Source organism: Sciurus carolinensis, chromosome 4 (assembly GCF_902686445.1).
Source record: "Sciurus carolinensis chromosome 4, mSciCar1.2, whole genome shotgun sequence".
Lineage (NCBI taxonomy): Eukaryota > Metazoa > Chordata > Mammalia > Rodentia > Sciuridae > Sciurus > Sciurus carolinensis.
The window spans coordinates 7968152-7987482 of NC_062216.1; the positions used below are offsets into that span (position 1 = coordinate 7968152).

The window sequence follows — 19331 nt, forward strand, 5'->3', positions numbered from 1 at the left end:
GCAGTCTCCCAAGTCACTAGTATTATAGGCATGTGCCATAGTACCTTGACTTTTAAATTAGGAAAAATGCAACAATTCCACTCACTTGTGAAAACTAGTCAGTTGTTTACATTTACTATTCAACTAAATGATGCTGGCATCTAGCAACAAGGCAAATCCTGCCCCTAGCTAAAGGAAGCCTGGTGATTATAACCAAAAGAAAGACTATCAGGTATGCAACTTTAAGACCATTTTGATACAAATCTTCTAATAAACCTATAAAACTGAAGTGCCCAGACTGTGAAGTGAGACTCAGTTGGGACCTCAGGACAGTTTCTAGGTATAATAGTTGGCCAGGTCTGTCAGCAGGAGCTGGAAGATCTGTCTCTAGGCCAGATTTCTGGTGACTACCTGGCTATGTATCCCTAGACAAGTCACTTAACCTCTCTGAATCTTCTTCTCCTAATCTATAAAGATGGACAAGGGGCAGAGCAGGATCATATATTAAAGCTTCTTCCAAATGTAAGCTACCATAATCCTTCATAAATAAATGAACATTTAAAATGGTTGCTCAAAATGACTCAAAGTTTTTACTTAATGTATGAATTAACTTTAACCCACAGAACAAAATCTAGGATATCATCTCCTCCAGCATATGATTAGCTCTCAGACTACATTTCATGTAACTTAACTACAGTCTCTACCCTTTTCTGTATAACATTAACACAGACCCAAAACCTTGTCTCCTTTGGGAAGTGACCAAGCAACTAAAAATGAAATGCCCGTATGCTCACCGTACCCACCTTTCACTTTCATTGTTGCCCAGAAATGTTCCAAACTGTGAGGCATACGCATGCTCAAAGAGCATGATGAGGAAATGCTCATTAAACTCAAAAGAGCAAGGGAACTGACGGAGTATCTGCCACACACAGTCCAGGAAGAGAAGAAATACGGGCGCCTCCCACTTCTGCTTGCTACTGCAATAGGCTGACTGTGCACAGCGCTGTTGGAACGGGTGACCAGCCTATGGAAAAAGGTGGAAATGTAACTGTCACACCTGATGAGATCACATTACAGCACACTCTATCAACATTACTGCACATAATTACAATGAATTATATATCAATTGAAACATCATAAACCGAGGGTGGCGCCTGTTTAGATAATGATTTCTTGGTTTAAAATGAATAAGTTCAGCAACTAAGGAAAGGTACAATTCTAAACCCTTAACAAGGCATTGTGGCCAAGACATGACTTCAGCAACTGCACTTGGAGTATCAAATGAAAAAACAATGAACTTAAGAAATGATAAATTTACAAAATAAACCTAAGTCTGTAAAACCTGGAGCAAAGTCAAAGAACATAGGTTATCAGGTACAAAACCAGGACAACAATCGCCTTCTATCTGAAACACTGCAGGTTGTGCTGCAAGCTACATGATCCTCACCACCAAATGGAGACAAATACAGGACCCTGACAAATCGTGCAAGTCTGTATCTGCTTTGATAGGAAGGCTTCAGTTACATATGGGCAAAGTTAATGTCTTGAAGAAGTCTTAATGAATACTATACATTGATATTGGAGACAAAGCTGTCCTTAATAACCCTCTTCTCCCCAAAACACTCCAAGAGGCTGCCATCTACTATCCAAAGTAAACTGAAGAATAATCGGCTCTCTTGCCCAGAACACAAGCCTTGATCTCATTACAAATCACTCTACTAGATATTTCAGAGTCCTGCTTTATCTCTGGATCTGTGTACTACTGTATCTGACAGAGATAATACCATGGAAACTTCCCAGTGGTTAATGCATCTGGATACCCAAATGCATTTCACCAAAATGAAAGCATGTGAACAAATCAAGCACGCTCATTCATTTGTCTGCTATGCCGCATGAGGAACATGGCTGAACTGACTTTACCAAATAGGGAACGCAAATATAGAAAGGTCTGACTTAAAATAGAGAACAGGTCAGCTGGCAGGCAGGATGGAGAGGGCATACATTACAGCTGAAATGCACAGCACATTTGCAGGCTGGGCATGTAGCTCAGTAAGTAGTACAGTACTTGCCTAGCAAGCATAAGGCTCTGGGTTCCATGCCCAATACTACAAACAAATACATACATACACATAGTAAATCTGCATTGTAATGGAAGAGACAAAAATTCTTTGCATCCAAGATGTGTCCTCAAACATCTGAGCAATTGTTTTCAATCACAATTATTTACCAAGTTACAAAGTTAAAATAGATTCGTGAATTAATCTCTGACTTAAATTTCAGAAAATTTCAGCTGATGTTATGAGAACTTTATTTCAGTAGTCACTCAACATTATATGATAGTACTGTGCTGTGTCCTAAGGATAAACAGATGAATAATAGGACATGGTTTCCTGACCTCAAAAAAGTCACTTTTGCAAGCATAAGGCCCTGGGTTCGATCCCCATGACCACAAAAAAAAAAAAAAAAAAAAAAAAAAGTCACTTTTGGGGACTAGTTCAGAAAACAGGACATGAAGGAAAGGCTCAAATTTATCTGTGCAGGCGATCAGGTCTCAAAGACTTTATGAAAGCAGTGACATTTAGCTGGCTCTCAAAAGATGAGAAGGAATTCACCAGTTAGAGAAGAGTGTAGGAAGGAACAAGATGGTAAAAGGCAGGAAGTGCTAAAATACTACTTTCCAATTACAGTTCCCATCACCTTCCCTGTCTTTTATCACTATCAAGACTCAGCTTCTAGGGGTTGGCAATGTAGTTCAGTGGTAGAGAACTTGCCGAGCACACACAAGGACCTGAGTTCAGTCCTTGGTCCTGGGGGGAAAAAAAGCCAGGAAGACTAAGCTTCTAGGAAACCAAGCTGTTTCACATTCTTTGTAATTCCCTTGCATGTAACCAAGCACAGGTTGAGTATTCCTTCTGAAAATGCGTGGGACCATCTGGATTTTAGATTTTTTTCATGTTTTGGGATATGTGCATATATATAAGGAGATATCTTGGGATGGAACCCAAGTCTAAACATAAAATTCATTTAAGTCTTATGTAGACCTTTTACGCATGACCTGAAGGTAATTTAATACATTATTTTAGCACCTGTGGTTTTTAAAAAATTTGTGTTATTATTTTTTCACATGACAGTAGAGTATATTTTGAAATATTATACATACATAGAATATGTAAAACTTGTCCCAATTAGGATCCCACTGTGGTTGCACATGATGTGGAATTACATTGGTTGTGGATTTACATGAGGATAGGAAAAACGTGTCCAATTCATTCTACTGTCTTTCCTATTACCGTCCCCCCTCCCTTTCCTTCACTCCCCTTTATCTAGTCCAACGAACTTCTAATCTTCCCCCCCTTTGTTGTGGGTTAGCATCCACATATCAGAAAGAATATTCTGCCTTTGGTTTTTTGAGTACCCCTGTGTTTTAACATAAGTCTGTTGTTAGCACGCCAAAGTTTCAGATTTTGGAACATTTTGGATTTTCAGATTAGTGATGCTCAACCGGCACAGCTAACAAGTCTTTTAAGTCAATGAAGTGATAAGTGATCAACATAGTCAAGAAAAGATCTAGAAATTGAGAGGGGTGAAGATTAAAAACGTTTACTGAGGGGAAGATAGATCAATTGGTTCACAGAAAATTAAACGCACAATTTAAAAATGTTAACCAATCAAAATTTCACACATGATGTCAGCTATCCCATCCCAGGATGGCAATACCTCATAGGTGGCTATTCTCACCTGAAGCCACTCTCTTTCTATCAGGGCCTCAAAACCTCGGACGGTCCGGCTCCGTGGTTCCAAAATGATCTGAGCCAGGGAGGCCGCCTGCAGGGTGGAGTCAGTTCCTTCTGCTCCATGAATCAGAACCGATGCTCCTTCCCTGGTGGGAAAACCCAGAGCACACATGGGACACTCCTGACATGACCAATGAACTGCTAACAATAATCACTTATTGAGTCAATATTTTAGTCTTATGCATTATGCTCTGTCCTACTCTCTATCACTGGACAGACAAGGGCATATATCCAACTCCCTCATGCTAAATAAAGCCCTGAATAGACAAGGGGTTCTCTTGAGAAAAATATAAGACTATGACGGCCATTATCCCATTAAATTATAACAAATTTCACAGCATTTTTCAGATGAATTTTCTGTCCCTTTACAAAACTGAAAAGCAGTCCTTATGGAAGGCTCTTACCTTTCTGTGTTTTATAGTTCAGTAAAGCCTTTTCTTATCACACCTAGGAACATACATTAAAATTACTCTCCTGACCTTGAATTCCATCTACCTTCACACCATCAGCTAACTATAAGGGCACCTCCAAAAACTGTAATGAGCCAGGCAAGGTGGCACACACCTGTAATCCCAGGCGAGGCATAGGCAGAAGGATTGAGAATTCAAAGTGAAAGCAAGGTGCTAAGTAACTCAGTGATACCCTGTCCCTAAATAAAATGCAAAACAGGGGATGTGGCTCAACGGTCAAATGCCCCTGAGCTCAATCTCAGGTACCTCTGCCCCCCAAAAAACAAACAAACAAACAAACAACAACAACAACAACAAAAACTGTGTGGATAAGGGAAACCACACTTTGAGAAACGTGGAAATAGTAAAAACCAAAAACATTAAAACTGCCCACCTAGAAAGTCAGTGGCACTGCTACCACTGTCCCACAAGACTTCTGTGGTGTCTGGTACCCCACTGTTATAAAGAGAAAGGAAGGAAACAACAAAACTAAATTAACTACATCCCTCCTGTCTTCTTTCACCCTTTTTATTGACACGATAATGAACAAAACTTTGGAGAAAGGAAATTTCATGTTTGGTAACAACTGGGAATTCTTTTCCCCACACAGATATACTTTATACAGTAATAACAAAAGGTTATTACTCCTGTTATTTTCATTATAAATTCTTACCCACGTTTCTCTGTCATCTTTAGAACTATTGTATTAATGGCATTATAACATTCTATTAAGTGATGAACTATAATTTACTTAATCCTACAGTAAGGAGGTTCTTAATTTGAAAATAACAGACTCCCTGAAGTTCACCCATGGTAGGTCAAAAATCCCATTCTTAGGAGGATTGCAAGTTCAAAGTCAGCCTCAGCAACAGCGAGGCACTAAGCAACTCAGTGAGACCCTGTCTCTAAATAAAATACAAAGTAGGGTTGGGGATGTGGCTCAGTGGTCAAGTGCCCCTGGGTTCAATCCCCAGTACCTCGCCCCTGGCAAAAAAAGATTTGTGTTTCATAAGAAAACAGAGGCTTCTGCACTCACGCTGTGAGGAAAAACCTGGTAAACCCGAGTTGAAAAGAAACAAACCCCTCAATATTAACATGCCTCATTCTGTATTTGATTTCTCCATCACAGAATCTTGGTCTTCGATTTATGTATTTTCCTGGTGAAATGAGCTTCACCTAACCCCAAAAGAAAGAACAGTGCCAACCTGGCAATCCCAACCCTGAGAGTCTACCTGGTCCTGGTACAGTCATTAACTTACCACAAGATCTTAAGCAAACCAATTATCAATTTCTTTCTAATCATGAAAATTTACATATGTATTTCCCTAAATTGAAAGCCTTCGTAAAACAAATTAAAGTCTCAAAGAAAAGTGCCAGCAACTGTGTGGTGGCAAAACTTACACCAACCTATGGTTTAGTGGGAATCCCCTCCTTAAAAAGGGTATTCTAAGCTTCTGCAACAATTTATACCAATCCTTTTGCCTCTGTTCAAGTCTTCTGCCTCATGTCTCAAGGATTAGCACCCTTTAACTGAGTGAATAAATTAAAATCACTTCATATACTGCACATCACTATCATCAGGCTTTCTCAACTTGAGATCCAGATTTAACTACACATGTCAAGTGGTTTAAAATAAGGTATCTTAAAGATTAGAAAGAATCATCTGTGTAAGAGAACAACTCTGCTTTCATCAATACTGCAAAAGTAAAGAGGTGAGTTTGGCCCCATGAGAAGAAATAAGAAAACTTTCTTTCATTTTTTTTACAGTATAAGAAAAATAAAATTAGCAAATTCAAAATTCAAGGACTTTATAGGAAAAAAAGGCTTAGTACTTAAAAAAATTGTGTCATAGAAGATGTATGTATATACATGGTTCATTCATTCAACAAATATTCATTATCCACTAAAAGCCACACTCTCTGCACATCCCTCCTTGATAACCGAATGTACTGACTCTCTTATACAACAATTTATAAAATCATCCGGACATAAGAAATGGAATAGGCACAGGGCTGGGGAGATAGCTCAGTCGGCAGAGTGCTTGCCTTGCATGCACAAAGCCCTGGGTTCAATCCCCAGCACCTCAAAAAAAAAAAAAAAAAAGAAATGGAATAGGCACAAACTTCAACAAACTCTATGAACACATGTCTGGGTAAAAACGTGTAGTTCTCAGTGTGTGTCCCATTTGGGAAGAAGGAAATGCAATTTACCTGTCAATACACTGGGCTGCTAGGCAGGCAGTGGTCAGAATCTCTTTGACATGAGTCAGCCAGTTGGAGGCCTCCAACTTACTGAGCCATCGGTCCATGTTATGGGTTTGGTCATTACAAGCTTCCACGAGTTTGATTAAGCTGTCCTGAAGAATGTGATACCTTTAAAAAGAGCAAGAAAGAAAACATGAGATAGAATGAAAAAGGGAAAAACTGAACCAAAAACTCTGCCTCTAATGTACCAAAGTAAATCAAATTACTATATTGCTATGCAGTAATATGAGGATGAAAGGTAGAAAAACAAATGTTTAAACACTATTGCAAAGATGCTTCAAATGTCTGTTGCAGTAAACCATTCTGCATCTGAACAGTGAACTCAGCTCACACACCTGGGTTACCAGACTAGTGGAGAGGGCCAGAGCACTGCATTTGCAACCTACTATCACAATCCTATTCCCACTGATAGCACTACACTCTGGACCCACCAAATAGAATCATCAGTATGATCCAGCAGTTCCATTTCTGGGATTAACCAGAGGAAATGAAATCGGGATCTCAAAGAGATCTGTATCCCCATGGGTACTACACAAATGGCAACAGTTAAAATATGGAATCAATCTAAGTATCAACAGATGAATGGGGATAAAGAATATGTGGTACTGTATATGCAATGGAATACTATTCACCCTTAATAAAAAAGGAAACAGCAACATGGATGAACCTGGAAGACAATATGCTAACCAAAATAAGACAGAAACAGAAATGCTATGTTATGTGGTCTCACTTACATATGGAATCTAGATAAGACAAACTCATTGAAGCAGAGAGTAGAATAGTGGATCCAAGTGTGGAAGGGAATGCAAGGAGGTAGGGAAACGTTGGTCAAAGGATACAGTTTTTGTCACACAGCAGGAATAAATTCTGGAGATCTACTATACAGCATGATGACAATGGTTAATAATAATATACACTTGAAAACTACTAAGAAAATAGACCTTAAATATTCTCACCACAGAAAAGTAAGCACATGAGGTAATGGATGTGTAAAGATTGATGTAGTCATTTCACAATGTTTAAGTATATCAAAATAATATACTGTAGCTGGGCACAGTGGTGCACGCCTATAATCCCAGCAGCAGGAGGATGGAGAGTTCAAAGCCAGTCTCAGCAACTTAGCAAAACCCTAAGCAACTTAATGAGACTGTTTCTAAATAAAACATTTTAAAAAGGGTTGGGGATGTGGCTCAGTGGTTAAGAGCTCCTGGGTTTGATCCCCAATACAAAAAAAATTTTTAAAAAAAGCATACTGTACACCATAAATAGATGCAATTTTTATTTGCAAAACCTTAATAAAAGACAAAAAAAAAAAAAAAAAAAAAAAGACACAATGAGTTCTTCAGCCAATTGCTGACCCTAAATTATCACACAGGTTTAAAATGTAGGTTTCATCTGAGCACTTGTGAGTTTTGAATGGCTAAGGGCTTATCCACTCCAGTTGGTTTCCAGCAGAGTCCTCCCTATCTCCAGAGCCTTTTACCTCTCAATGGACTTATGAATCCGCCTCCACTGGGGATAATGGGCTTCTTGTTCAAAGCCACCTCCTTTGGCTCTAGCTTGCTGGGCCACGTTTAGACTTCGTGTGTCAATGATGTAGCCACGCTTTCCTGCCCTGAGGGTAGCATTTATCAGCTTCTCATCTTCCTTGCACCTTCTCCCATTAGTGCCAGTGAGTGGCTGACCACTTCGCATAATTACCTAGAAGCACAATATGCTGACAATCAATAGGACAGCTTTTTAAAAGTTTCTGAAAACAGAAAGGAAACAGCTAGATTAAGAGTACCATCTGGAAAACAATCACACAGCATTTTGGAGATGAGTTTTATCAAAAAACAAAGACATAGTTCCATGTACTGAAAATAGTAATAATGTAAAACAAAGGCAAGACTTGTACTTTTAAACAATTTTTCCTCCTACTATCTCAAAACATTTTTGCATAGTAAATTATATCACCTCCTTAAGATCAAGTATTTCAATTCATTAAGTCCATGAATCGAACTGGCAGACCTCACGCTGTAATGAAGACAAAATGGTCTTTGAGCCAATAAACCTTGAGTTTGGAGGGTAGTAAAATATTATACCCCAAATTAACTGCAGACCTCTGTGAACACAGGAATGGCTCTGAAAAGTTGTCATGCAAAAAGAAATTTACATCTGTCTACAGCAGTCAACAATGAATGCAGGCTGAGGTTTTTCTCTCTGATGTCCCCAGGCCTCTTTCTACCTAGGAGGGATCTTTCTACTGGAAGGAGAGATTGGGGGTCTAAAACCTGGTGCAGACAAAGGTGAGCATGGGCAGCTGTTACCTGAGAGGCTGTATCTGCCTAACAAGCCAAACCTGGCTTGCTGTGTACACCCTCCCCCAAAAAGCCTAAGTCCCTCTCTCTGTTAAGCTCTACAAGGTCCAGCCATCTTGCTGCTCTCTGAGTCTCATACTCCCAAGTTTAGGCATTTAACAAAATTTGTATGTTCTTTTTCCTTTCATTTGTCTACAGTGTGAACTGAAGTTTCCTGAAAAAGACACATCTACACTGAAAATCTTGCAGCGTTTGGCTGACTAGAACATCATGACTGTGGACAGGTGGAATGCTGCATCCTGAGAGCCAGAATTATCTTGAACTATCTTTAGTCTCTCTCAATAGCCACTTACACCAACCTCTGTACCTTATCTAACATCTGACTATAATCCCAGTGACTCAGGCAGGAGGATGGCAAATTCAATGCCATCCTCAGCAACTTAGTGAGACCATGTCTCAAAGTAAAACATAGAGGAGTGGGGTGGTAGTTCAGAGTTAAAACACATCTGGGTTCAATCCCTAGTACCACAAAATAAATAAACAGTAGCAAATTGTAAAAATTCTGTTGACACTAAATATCCATTTTAAGACATTTGGAGGTAATGGAAAATAGTCATAATCATCTACTAATTTATTTTTGGTTTCAAAATGAGAAGCAGAGTTTATCAGCTGAGAGAAAAATGAGAGGGGAGAAAGTAATTTAGAAACTAATATTTAGAAACTATCCAGCAAGTCCTTGCCTATTCAATTCCTGATTTCCATGTTCTTTCTTGGTACTACGTAATAAAATCACAGGCACTTTACCCTGAGCTACATCCTCAGTTCTTTTTTATTTTGAGACAGGGTCTTGCTATGTTGCTGTAGGTCTTACCAAGTTGTTGAGGCTGGCCTCAAACTTGCCATCCTCCTGCCTTATCCTCTTGAGTTGCTGGGATTACAGGCGTGCGCCACAGAGCCCAACCTGACTTCCAGGTTTTCTAAAGTATGAGTGATTATGTGTCACTCCTCTCTCTTCCGAAAACAAAAACATCTATTTGAGTCATTCACATGGGAAATTTGATGAGAAAATAGAGAGATTTCTCATTTTTCTACCTTAAAAATGCTGCTGCAAGCATCATGTAAACACCAATTTCCTTTGCACTGTGTCCCAAAGACAAGTCATTTTGACTTTTCTAAGGGTGAGCATGATGGAAAGAATTCAATCACAGCCTCATCAGAAAAACAACCTACTCCTGGTTTCCTAGAGTTTACATGAAGGAAGTCCTAGTGGAAGCAACCTGGCCAGTTGCTTCCATGAACACAGAAAAAGCAACCTTCCTAGGAAACGATCCCCAGGCCAACCCTTTCAGCAGATCAAGACGCAGTTCTGTACCACTTACCATTCCATTTTTTTTATGATAATAGCTCAGTACTGGAAAGCGCCCTCCATGTCGAAACGTGGCTACCTTCCGAAGAGCTTCATCATCAATGGATTTGGGCACTATGACAATTGGTGGGTAAGAAGGACAGACGGCAAATTCCTTATTGACATAGCTTAGCCTCCAGTCACTGGTCTGAAAAACAAAATACTTCAAAGTTAAGCAAATATCTCAATATTACAAGATAACATGAAAAAATCTAAAGGACTTCAGAGGTCAATTTTCACTTATGAAGAAGCAATTTCTTGGGAATTTACTAGAAGGATACCTAGCCTACATTTAAAATACCTCCAGAGAAAAAGGGCTCCACTCCTCAGGAGGTTCCTGTGCCGCTGGCTCCGTATCCCTAGTTCCTAGAAAGGGCTTGCTTACATTGAGCAAAACCTGTTTGCTCTATGACTTCCTCTATCATGTTTACCATGATTTCAGATAACACAGTGCAAGTTCCCTATTTCACATGACATCCTATCGAATATTTAAAGACTGTCATCTCCCCTTAGTCTCCTCCAAGTTAAATGTATTACCCCATTCCTCCTTTTCTGGGTACCATCCAGTTTGCTAATGGTCTTAAAGCACAGCACCAGTTAAGACTATAAAATTCCAGAATACTGCCTACCCAGAAGAGATGCAACAGAGCTACCACCTACATCAAATCCTTCATTCCTTTCTGATATCTAGAAAAGGAGGAAAACAAAGTGAGACTGGTAACATCTTCCTTAAAAATAATAAAAACTCACTACTAGCCAGATACAGCAGTGCACACCGGTACTCCCAACAGTTCAGGAGGCTGAAGCAGGAAGATTGCAAGTTCAAGGCCAGCTTCAGCAACCTAGCCAGGCCCTAACCAACTTAGTGAGACCCTGTTGCAAAATAAAATTTTTTTTTTTTTTTTTAAAAAAGGACGAAGTATGTAGTTCAGTGGTAAAGTACCTCTGGGTTCAACCCCTAATACTAAAACAAAAAAAAACCTAGGTGCTAAGACACTTAGCAGTCAATAAAATAATCTGACTCAGTAGACTAAGGACTCAAAACATACCACATAAAACTATCAAATACCTTATTTCAAATAGCAGAAATGAAAACTGCTTTAAGACTATAAAAGGCTTTTTATAGTAAAAAGAAATTCAAATTTCCTATAATACAGGTTGGCCTAGTATACCAATCATGAGCTTCACTTGTAGGAAGTTGAAGCTAAAAAGTGTATTAGATGTACTATAAAATGCATTTTTTTTTTTTTGCATTGCTGGGGAATTGAACCCAGGGCCTCATGCTAAAACCTTTATTTTTAATAAATTTTACAAATTTCAACATCAAATTTTAGTTACTTTGATTTTTCACTTTTCAAAGAGAACTGCCACGTAGTGAGCCCAATCCAGCCTGTTGCCTGTTTTTGTAAATAAAGTTTTATTGGAATCTTGCACATCTATTCATTGGTGTATTGTCTATTGCTGTTTTCATGCTTTAACAGCAGCAGAGTGGAGTAGTTACACCAGAGACTGCATGACCAGTGAAACCTAAAATATTCACTATCTTATTCTTCCCACATCAAGCTAACCACTGATCTTAACCATGTTGTCTTCCAATTAATGAACACAGTATATCTCCCATTTATTTAGATTTCCTACAACTTCTCTCAGCGATGTTTTCCATCTTTCAGTATTCAGATCCTGAACTTTGTTAAATTTATTCCTAAGTATTTTATTCACTTTCAGATTGACTATTGTCAATACAATTGTAATTTTGAAAGCTGATCTTCGCCTGCCCCCGCCCCTTCTTCTTCGTCTATGACACAGTGTTGCTATGTTGCCCAGGCTGGTCTTGAACTTCTCCAACTTCTGGCTCAGGTGATCCTTCCACCCTAGCCTTCCGAGTGCTGTGATTACAGGTGCACACCACCATGCCCAACTTTGTAAACCGATCATATATTAAGCAATTTCGCTAAACTTGCTTATTAATTCTAGTTATCTTATTGCTTTCTGCCTTTATATTTACTCTCTCTTCATCTCTGTTTTTGTCCTCCCTAGCTTCCTAAGTTGGTGTTTAGGTCCATGATGTTAGACTCATTTTCTTTTCTAGTATAAGAATTTTAAAGAATTTTAAATCTCCAAACTTTGCCTTACCCATACTGCACAGATTCTGAGAGATTGCACTTTCATTATCTTTCTGTTCACAGCATTTTCTAAGTGATTTCATCTTTGAACTACAGATTATAAAATTCTGTGTAATTTAGAAATATTAGGAAAAATTCCTAGACACCTTACTGTTATTGATTTGTAATTTCTTTGTGGTCAGAGATACAGTCTATGTGATTTCAATCCTTTGTAATTTATTTAGATTGGTTAACATCCCAGTTTATGGTCTCTCCTGGGGAACATGCCATGTGCCTCTTGAGGAATGTGTACTCTGGAGAAGTTAAAGCAGTACTCTGTAAATATTAAACCATGCTGTTCAGACCAGATCTTTTATGTCTCTACTATCTCACTGTTGTTATTTTAGCCTAGTTCTATTAAATGACCAGAGGACAGTTTTAATAATCTCTTATCCTGACTATAGAACTGCTTATTTCTCCATTTCTGTCAACTTGTGCTAATACATACATACATACATACATACATATGTTAAACATAAAACAATCTTTTTATTATTATAAAATGTGCCTGTCTTAAAGTCTTTTTACTTTTTAATCTGGAATTAACAGTTACTTGTGCCTTTTTATGCTTATTTGTACAGTGCAAATTTTTGAGCCATTTTCAAACAATCTGTGTTTATATTCAAAACACATCTCTTGTATACAGCATCCATCTGGATCTTTTATTTTTCTAATTCATTCTGACAATCTCTGCCTTTTTTGGAGTGCCTGGCTCACCAATATTAAAAGTTATTGTTATGGCTGGATTTTAGTCAAGCATTTAATTATTTTGCCTGTTCTCTGATTTTTTTGCTCTGTTTCTGCTTTCTTGCCTTTTTATGGATTTAATACTTTTTAGTATTCCAATTTAACTTTTTAAATATACTTCTTTGCATTTTATTAAAGCAATTGCTCCAGGATACTGGTTCTCAAACAGGGGTGATTTTTGCCCCAACGGAACATTTGTCCCCGTCTGGAATCAACTGAGAGTGGGAGGGAGAATGCTACTGGCAAACAGTGGTGCCCGTGCTGGGATGCTGCTAAACTCTAAGGCACAGGGAAGCCTCCTGCGACAAGAATTATAGAGCCCAAACGTCAGCACTGTCAGGGGTAAGGAGTCCTGCTCTAGGGATGGCAATATTCATCTGTAATGTGGATAACATATCTTAAATATCTTTAACAGATATCTTTAATTTAAATATTATAATTTACATCTTTAACTTAAATATAGTAACACTTCTATTTACCTTAAACATTAGCTTGCATTACATAAAACGTAAAACACTTGCCAACTATTTAGGTCTATGTATCCAATCAGCCATTCCACACATTATGATCTGCACACATTATGAACAGCACAAAGGCAATGCTTTAATTTTTGCTTTTGTCTTCTTTTGTTTTTCTTTTTATTTTAAGCTTACTTTTTCTTACCTGACTGAGTAGTTTTTACAACAGCTGTTTTAAAATCCTCATGTGATAATTTAAACTTTTAAGTTATCCTGGGTCAGAATTGTTGATCATTTTTGCTCAGGGGCAGTGAGTGACATTATCCTGGTTCAATTTTGACTGTGTCCTAGACATTTGTGAATGTACATTGAAGAAACATACCTGCTCCATATAGACATTCTATGCTATGCTTTTGGAGAATGTTGAAGCTTTGTTTTAGCAAGCAACTAACTTAGTTAACCTTATCTACAAACTCAAACACTGTAGTGCAAGGCGACTCAGCTCTGAGCTCACTGTGCCCCCAAGTCAGTCAGAGACTAGAAGCTGTATGCAGGGTCCAGGATCCCCTTCTATGGCCCACTCCTGTCCAGAATTCTGTCCTCCTCTCCTGCATCTCTGGCTGCTCTAGGCTCCTGGCTTCTTCCACCAGAAAGAGGGCTGTCCACTGCAATGTTAGCTGCTCCACATCAACATGCCACAACCAGGCTGACCTCAGGACAAAGCCACAAAAAAAAAAAAAAAAAAAAAACCCAGGAAACTCACTCTGTCATTCATTTCCCCTAAATGTTGGCTCCCTTTAAAGTATACCGTTTTTTGTTTACTGACCAGGTAGTTTTTGGTAGATGATTTACACTGTCATTGATATTTGCAGACAGGCTGGTAAGATAGTAGCCACTCAACTAGAACCAGAAGCAAAACCTTATCATCACCTTTTGCACATAAAATATCTAAAGTGGTAGCAGGAGGAATACAGGTAAGCTGTATGTGTACTTCAGCAAAGACTCTGAAATAATCTTTCTGGATAATTCTCGAGTAACAGTATGCTAAAAGTGGAAGAATTCTTGAGGTCATTTTGCAAACAAGGAAACAGACTCCTAGAAAGTCAGTCATCATGAAAGTCAGTTGTCAATAATATGTCTGGGTTACAATACAAAGTATCTTTATAGCTATGTTTTTAATCTTTCTTTTCAATATCACATGTCATTGGGACTAATGGGACTTAAAAAAAAATCCCTGCATGAGAATATAAAATTCCCTTTCCTTTCTCACTTGATTACTATGGAATGGATACCTTTGCTCTTTAAATTCCACGGTTCCTTATCCCTTCATCTTGGCCCCATTAGTGCCCACTTATATAAGTATTATCATAGAAGTATGAGGAAGAAGAATGAAGTAAAATGACCAGAACAGGAAAAAAACCTGGTTCTAGCACCTAGTCTGAGCAACCCAAATTATAAAAACGTAGAAGTTAACCTATAGAAACAAATGTGCTAGATGGCACACTGTGCGTTCAATGGGTTCAACACAATTTGTGAAGACAGCTCAGAATCTAATTACTATACATGAAGCTGTTCCTAAGGAGACACTTTTAAAATACCCAACAATTAACTCACAATATGCTAGGACTATTTTTATGCAGATATTAATGATTTATCAAAGTCATTTTCAAAATTTAAAAAGTAATATTTGGAATATATTAATCCACTGGAAGAAAAGACATTTCAGCTGCAGCAGTACACAAATTATACAAATCTGTCAGAGGCAGCAGCATTAACAACCAATAGTAACATCCTTTAGGCACAGGTAAGTCAACTTCACTTGACCTCTCTCTCTTCAAAAGAAAGTGATCATTCTCACAAATGAAAGTGCTGGATCATTTCTAATTACCCATAATTCTCAAACATTAACTTACAGCTGAAGAGTAAAGTTCAAACTCTTGCTCAGGAAGGAAAGAATGCCAGCCATCTTCTATCACCTCAAACATAGGCCGGTAGAAGAAAGGGTACATCAGAGTAACAGAGTCTAGGGTAGACAATGCCTAGTGATAGAAAGAAAAAAAGAGATATGCCATACAACTTTAGCACATTCTAATTGAAGAAGTGGGAGTAAACACATACGTAGCCTAATTATGATACATACCCAATACAGTTTTCTAACTCTGTATTTATAGACACAGTGATAGTCTTACTGAAGCCATTTCCATGTTTCCAACATCTAAAAAGGCATTTGATATACAACATACACTTAATACGTACTGTCTGAATGAAAAAAAGAACAAAAAAATGTGCATGCCAATTCTAAGAGAAAAATGAAACAAGTCTTCATACAATTTAATAAAGTTTACTAAAAAGGTTAAGAATTTCTAGGGATCAGAGAACAAAAGAGTTTTGGGTTATTCAGTAAGGTCTTGGTTCAAAATCCAGTTATTAGCTATTTAAACATATGCAAATGATTTAAAATGAGTGCCTTATAGTACAAAAAAAAAAAAAAAAAAAAAAAAAACTGATAAAGCTCAGTGACCAAATCTCAGTCAGGAAACAGACCACTGGACTCAGGTTCCAAATCTGTGTAGCAGCAGGTAAGAAGAAGGCAAGTCCATTAAACTCTCTATGCCTCAATTGCTCAATTGTAACATGAGAGAAATAATACCCACCCAGTAAGGTTAACAGCAGCATTAAGAGAGATCATGTATGCAACAGGAATACATGCAATTTTCCCGGCACATAATAAAATCAAAGATAATTTTGGCTATTATATGTGCTTTGTGTAGAAATTCAATTGGTGTTCATTTCCTCCATCCTAGGACCAATATGCCAATTGGTGAGGTATTTTCATATCTTTATGCTGCAGTGACTTGGTCTCAAATTGGAGTAATAACTCTATGGTTCCCAAATGAGACCACATTCATCTGTAGCACTTGAATTTGGGGTAATAAACCAGGAAAACCTGACCTGACAGGAGGGGCAGAGAGATGGAACATAACCTCACTTGGCAGATTCATCCTTTTGATAGGGGGTTATGGAAAAAAAACACTATGGCTGGGAACAAAGGGCACCTAATCAGTTAACATAGTTCAAAGGGCAGTAATTGCAGGCACACTCACCTGAGAGGGAGGTTATGACAGTCTGTGTACTTCACAGCTCTCAGAACAAAGTTACCTCCCTCTAGGTCACAGTTGGGTCTGGCTCACAAAAGGATGGGCCCATGATTTTCAATACTACACTGGACATGTAGTTCAGCAGTTTAACAAAAACCATCCCCATCCAAAGTTATTTATGAACTTTGTCCAAACACAAAGTTATTTGTCTTTGGATGCTAACTGTACCAACAGAAGCACAAAAACCGATGTCCACATCTGTCCTAGGTCAGAGATGCTGCTGGTCAGTACAGCTGGTTTTTTTCTTTGCAAGTGCTGAGGAGAAAACCCTGGGCCTTGCACATGGCAACTGCTATTTTAAATGCAAATCAGTAACCACTCTGCAGGCAATAAGCACTTGTATTTCTACTTGTGATGTTTTATGTCACTAGAGATAAATCTTCTCCTTTAAACATATTAATGCTAAAAGAACTGAAAATATTTCAATTCCAAAAGGCAGCTGAAATGCCACAGGAAAAAAGCTTCATCATGCTTCCCACTATTTGGAAAACTGAGCACTTGACAGTTATTCTTCCAATGGAGGTCTATCTGGCAGCAGAATATTTTTGGGTATGTGGGCTCTCAATTATAAAGAACAGGTAGAGGAAGCCTATGCTACTGAGGGATTCACTTATCAGCCCTAAATTAAGATGTATGCAGCACGGGGGATAGGGCCTGGCTGCCAGGCAAAGGCTTGAGGCCAGGTCCACTACATATATTCACTACGCTGTAAAAACATTCAATGGAACTTCATTTTCAGAGGCCAAATTAGAAAAAAAGCTTATAATTTATGGTTTCTTTCAACCCTAAGGGCTTCTACATGATGAGTCAATTTCTAAAGCGCTTTGGGTAATATATACAACCACTTAGGGCAACCGATTGGTGTCAGATGCTAACAAAGCTAAGTGAATGCAGTCAGTAAGTGGCAATAAGCTCTGCCCCCTTTCTTCACCACCGTGCTGCACCACTGGCACATCTCTAACACCCACCAGCCGGTCATCTCACAGACCACTGGTCACGGAGGGAGAAGAACAAAAATGTGGGCAGGTCCGTAAACATTCAACCTCATAACTTGAAACACACCACACACACACACACACACACACACACACTCTCTCTCTCTCTCTCTCTCTCTCTCTCTCTCTCTCTCTCTCTCTCTCTCCCTCCCTCCCTCCCCACCCCACCCCCTCTCTCTTTCAACTGAAGAGGGCCAGTGGCATTCCTCTGCCCAAATAGTGGGACGTTATTTCAACTTAATGCTCTGGAAGTTAAAATGCTCTCTCACTCATGTTGGAGAATCTGGCCAAACCAATGTCATGTTACTTCCAAATGACAGCTATGTAAAACAGTTCACTTCATCTTCTAATGTCCTTAAATAAGTTTAGCGAATGCACAAAAAAGCTACATGCCATTTACTCAGTATCAAAACAGTTACTTCTCTAGTTCTCTATTCTTATTTAAAAACCAAGCAATATTCTAGTTATATATTTTTAAGAATTTCTCCCCATTTTTCCTCAATAATTATCTAGAAAATAATATAAACCCAGAGTTAATTGATAAAATATAATGGCAATGATTCAGCATAAAACTTGAGTATACACCAAATTTGGTTAGGATGAAGCAAAAAACAGTATAAGTTCTTCAACTGAAATTTAAAATTATCCAAGTAAAATTTCTATTATTTGTGATCTGAACCAATGTTCAATATTGTTTAAGTAAATATAAAGCAAACACATTTTGTCTTAAGCAAACTGATGAAAATGAATATGGAAATTCAGATTTACTAAAAAAAAACACTATGACCACAGGTGATAATAAATGCTTTAGTTGTGGGGATCTCTTACAGCGATGTGAATATACTTATTATACACAACTGAATGGTACCTTTAGAAACGTTTTAAGATAGCAAATCTTATGAGGATATTTTTCCACAAATTCTTACCATTAAACTTCACTCAGTAAATGACAGAAGACACTCAAATGGTAGCTACTACTCACACGTATTATACTAAGCACCACATAAATCAACTAATATTCTTACAACAGCACTAAAAGGTAGGAAATATCATCCTCATTTTACAACGAAAGTGGAAAACTAATTGTCAGAGAGGTTAAATACTTTGTCCATGGTCACAAGCTACCAAGTAGTTAAATAAAGACTCACACTGTATTATAACAAGAATCATATTACATTATTAATATTTCTATCCAAAGGTGTAGGGGTGCATCTATTTATTGCAAAAGATATACTAGTATATAAAGGAAAAAAATCTGTGTGTAGTTACTTTCCTGGAAGAGAAATAATAAAACACTCTCACTAATGGTTCTCAATGTTTGAGGAAGCCCTCAGAAGGTAGGGGGAAGGGTGAGTCAAAAGGGGTTTCTACAGCCCCCCCATACCTACTCACTGTAACACAACCCAAAGCAATTCTACATGATGTTATTTGAAAAAACCCACTAGGGCACCAAAAAAGGTTCACTTTGATTCAGAGAAAAATATCAAGATTTAAATACTAAATATGAAATGTCAAACAAAACTGTAAAGTTTTCTCACAAGAACTTCTTTACTACATTCTCTAAGTTTTCCCAAGGTATCTACATACCCATACATACTCAATTAAAACATTATCTATCAT

General features: G+C 38.1%; 1 protein-coding gene across 1 annotated transcript in view; it reads right to left on the bottom strand.

The window, feature by feature from the left end:
* The window catches only part of Mtmr9 (myotubularin related protein 9), a 43292-nt gene that overhangs the window by 10939 nt on the left and 13022 nt on the right, over nucleotides 1-19331 (bottom strand). The window contains exons 3-8 of the mRNA XM_047549978.1: nucleotides 15472-15597; nucleotides 10166-10339; nucleotides 7970-8187; nucleotides 6433-6594; nucleotides 3718-3859; nucleotides 783-1003 (exon numbers count right to left, since the gene is read on the bottom strand). Of these exons, the coding sequence (XP_047405934.1) occupies nucleotides 783-1003; nucleotides 3718-3859; nucleotides 6433-6594; nucleotides 7970-8187; nucleotides 10166-10339; nucleotides 15472-15597 (1043 nt within the window). The remainder of the gene's footprint in view (nucleotides 1-782; nucleotides 1004-3717; nucleotides 3860-6432; nucleotides 6595-7969; nucleotides 8188-10165; nucleotides 10340-15471; nucleotides 15598-19331) is intronic.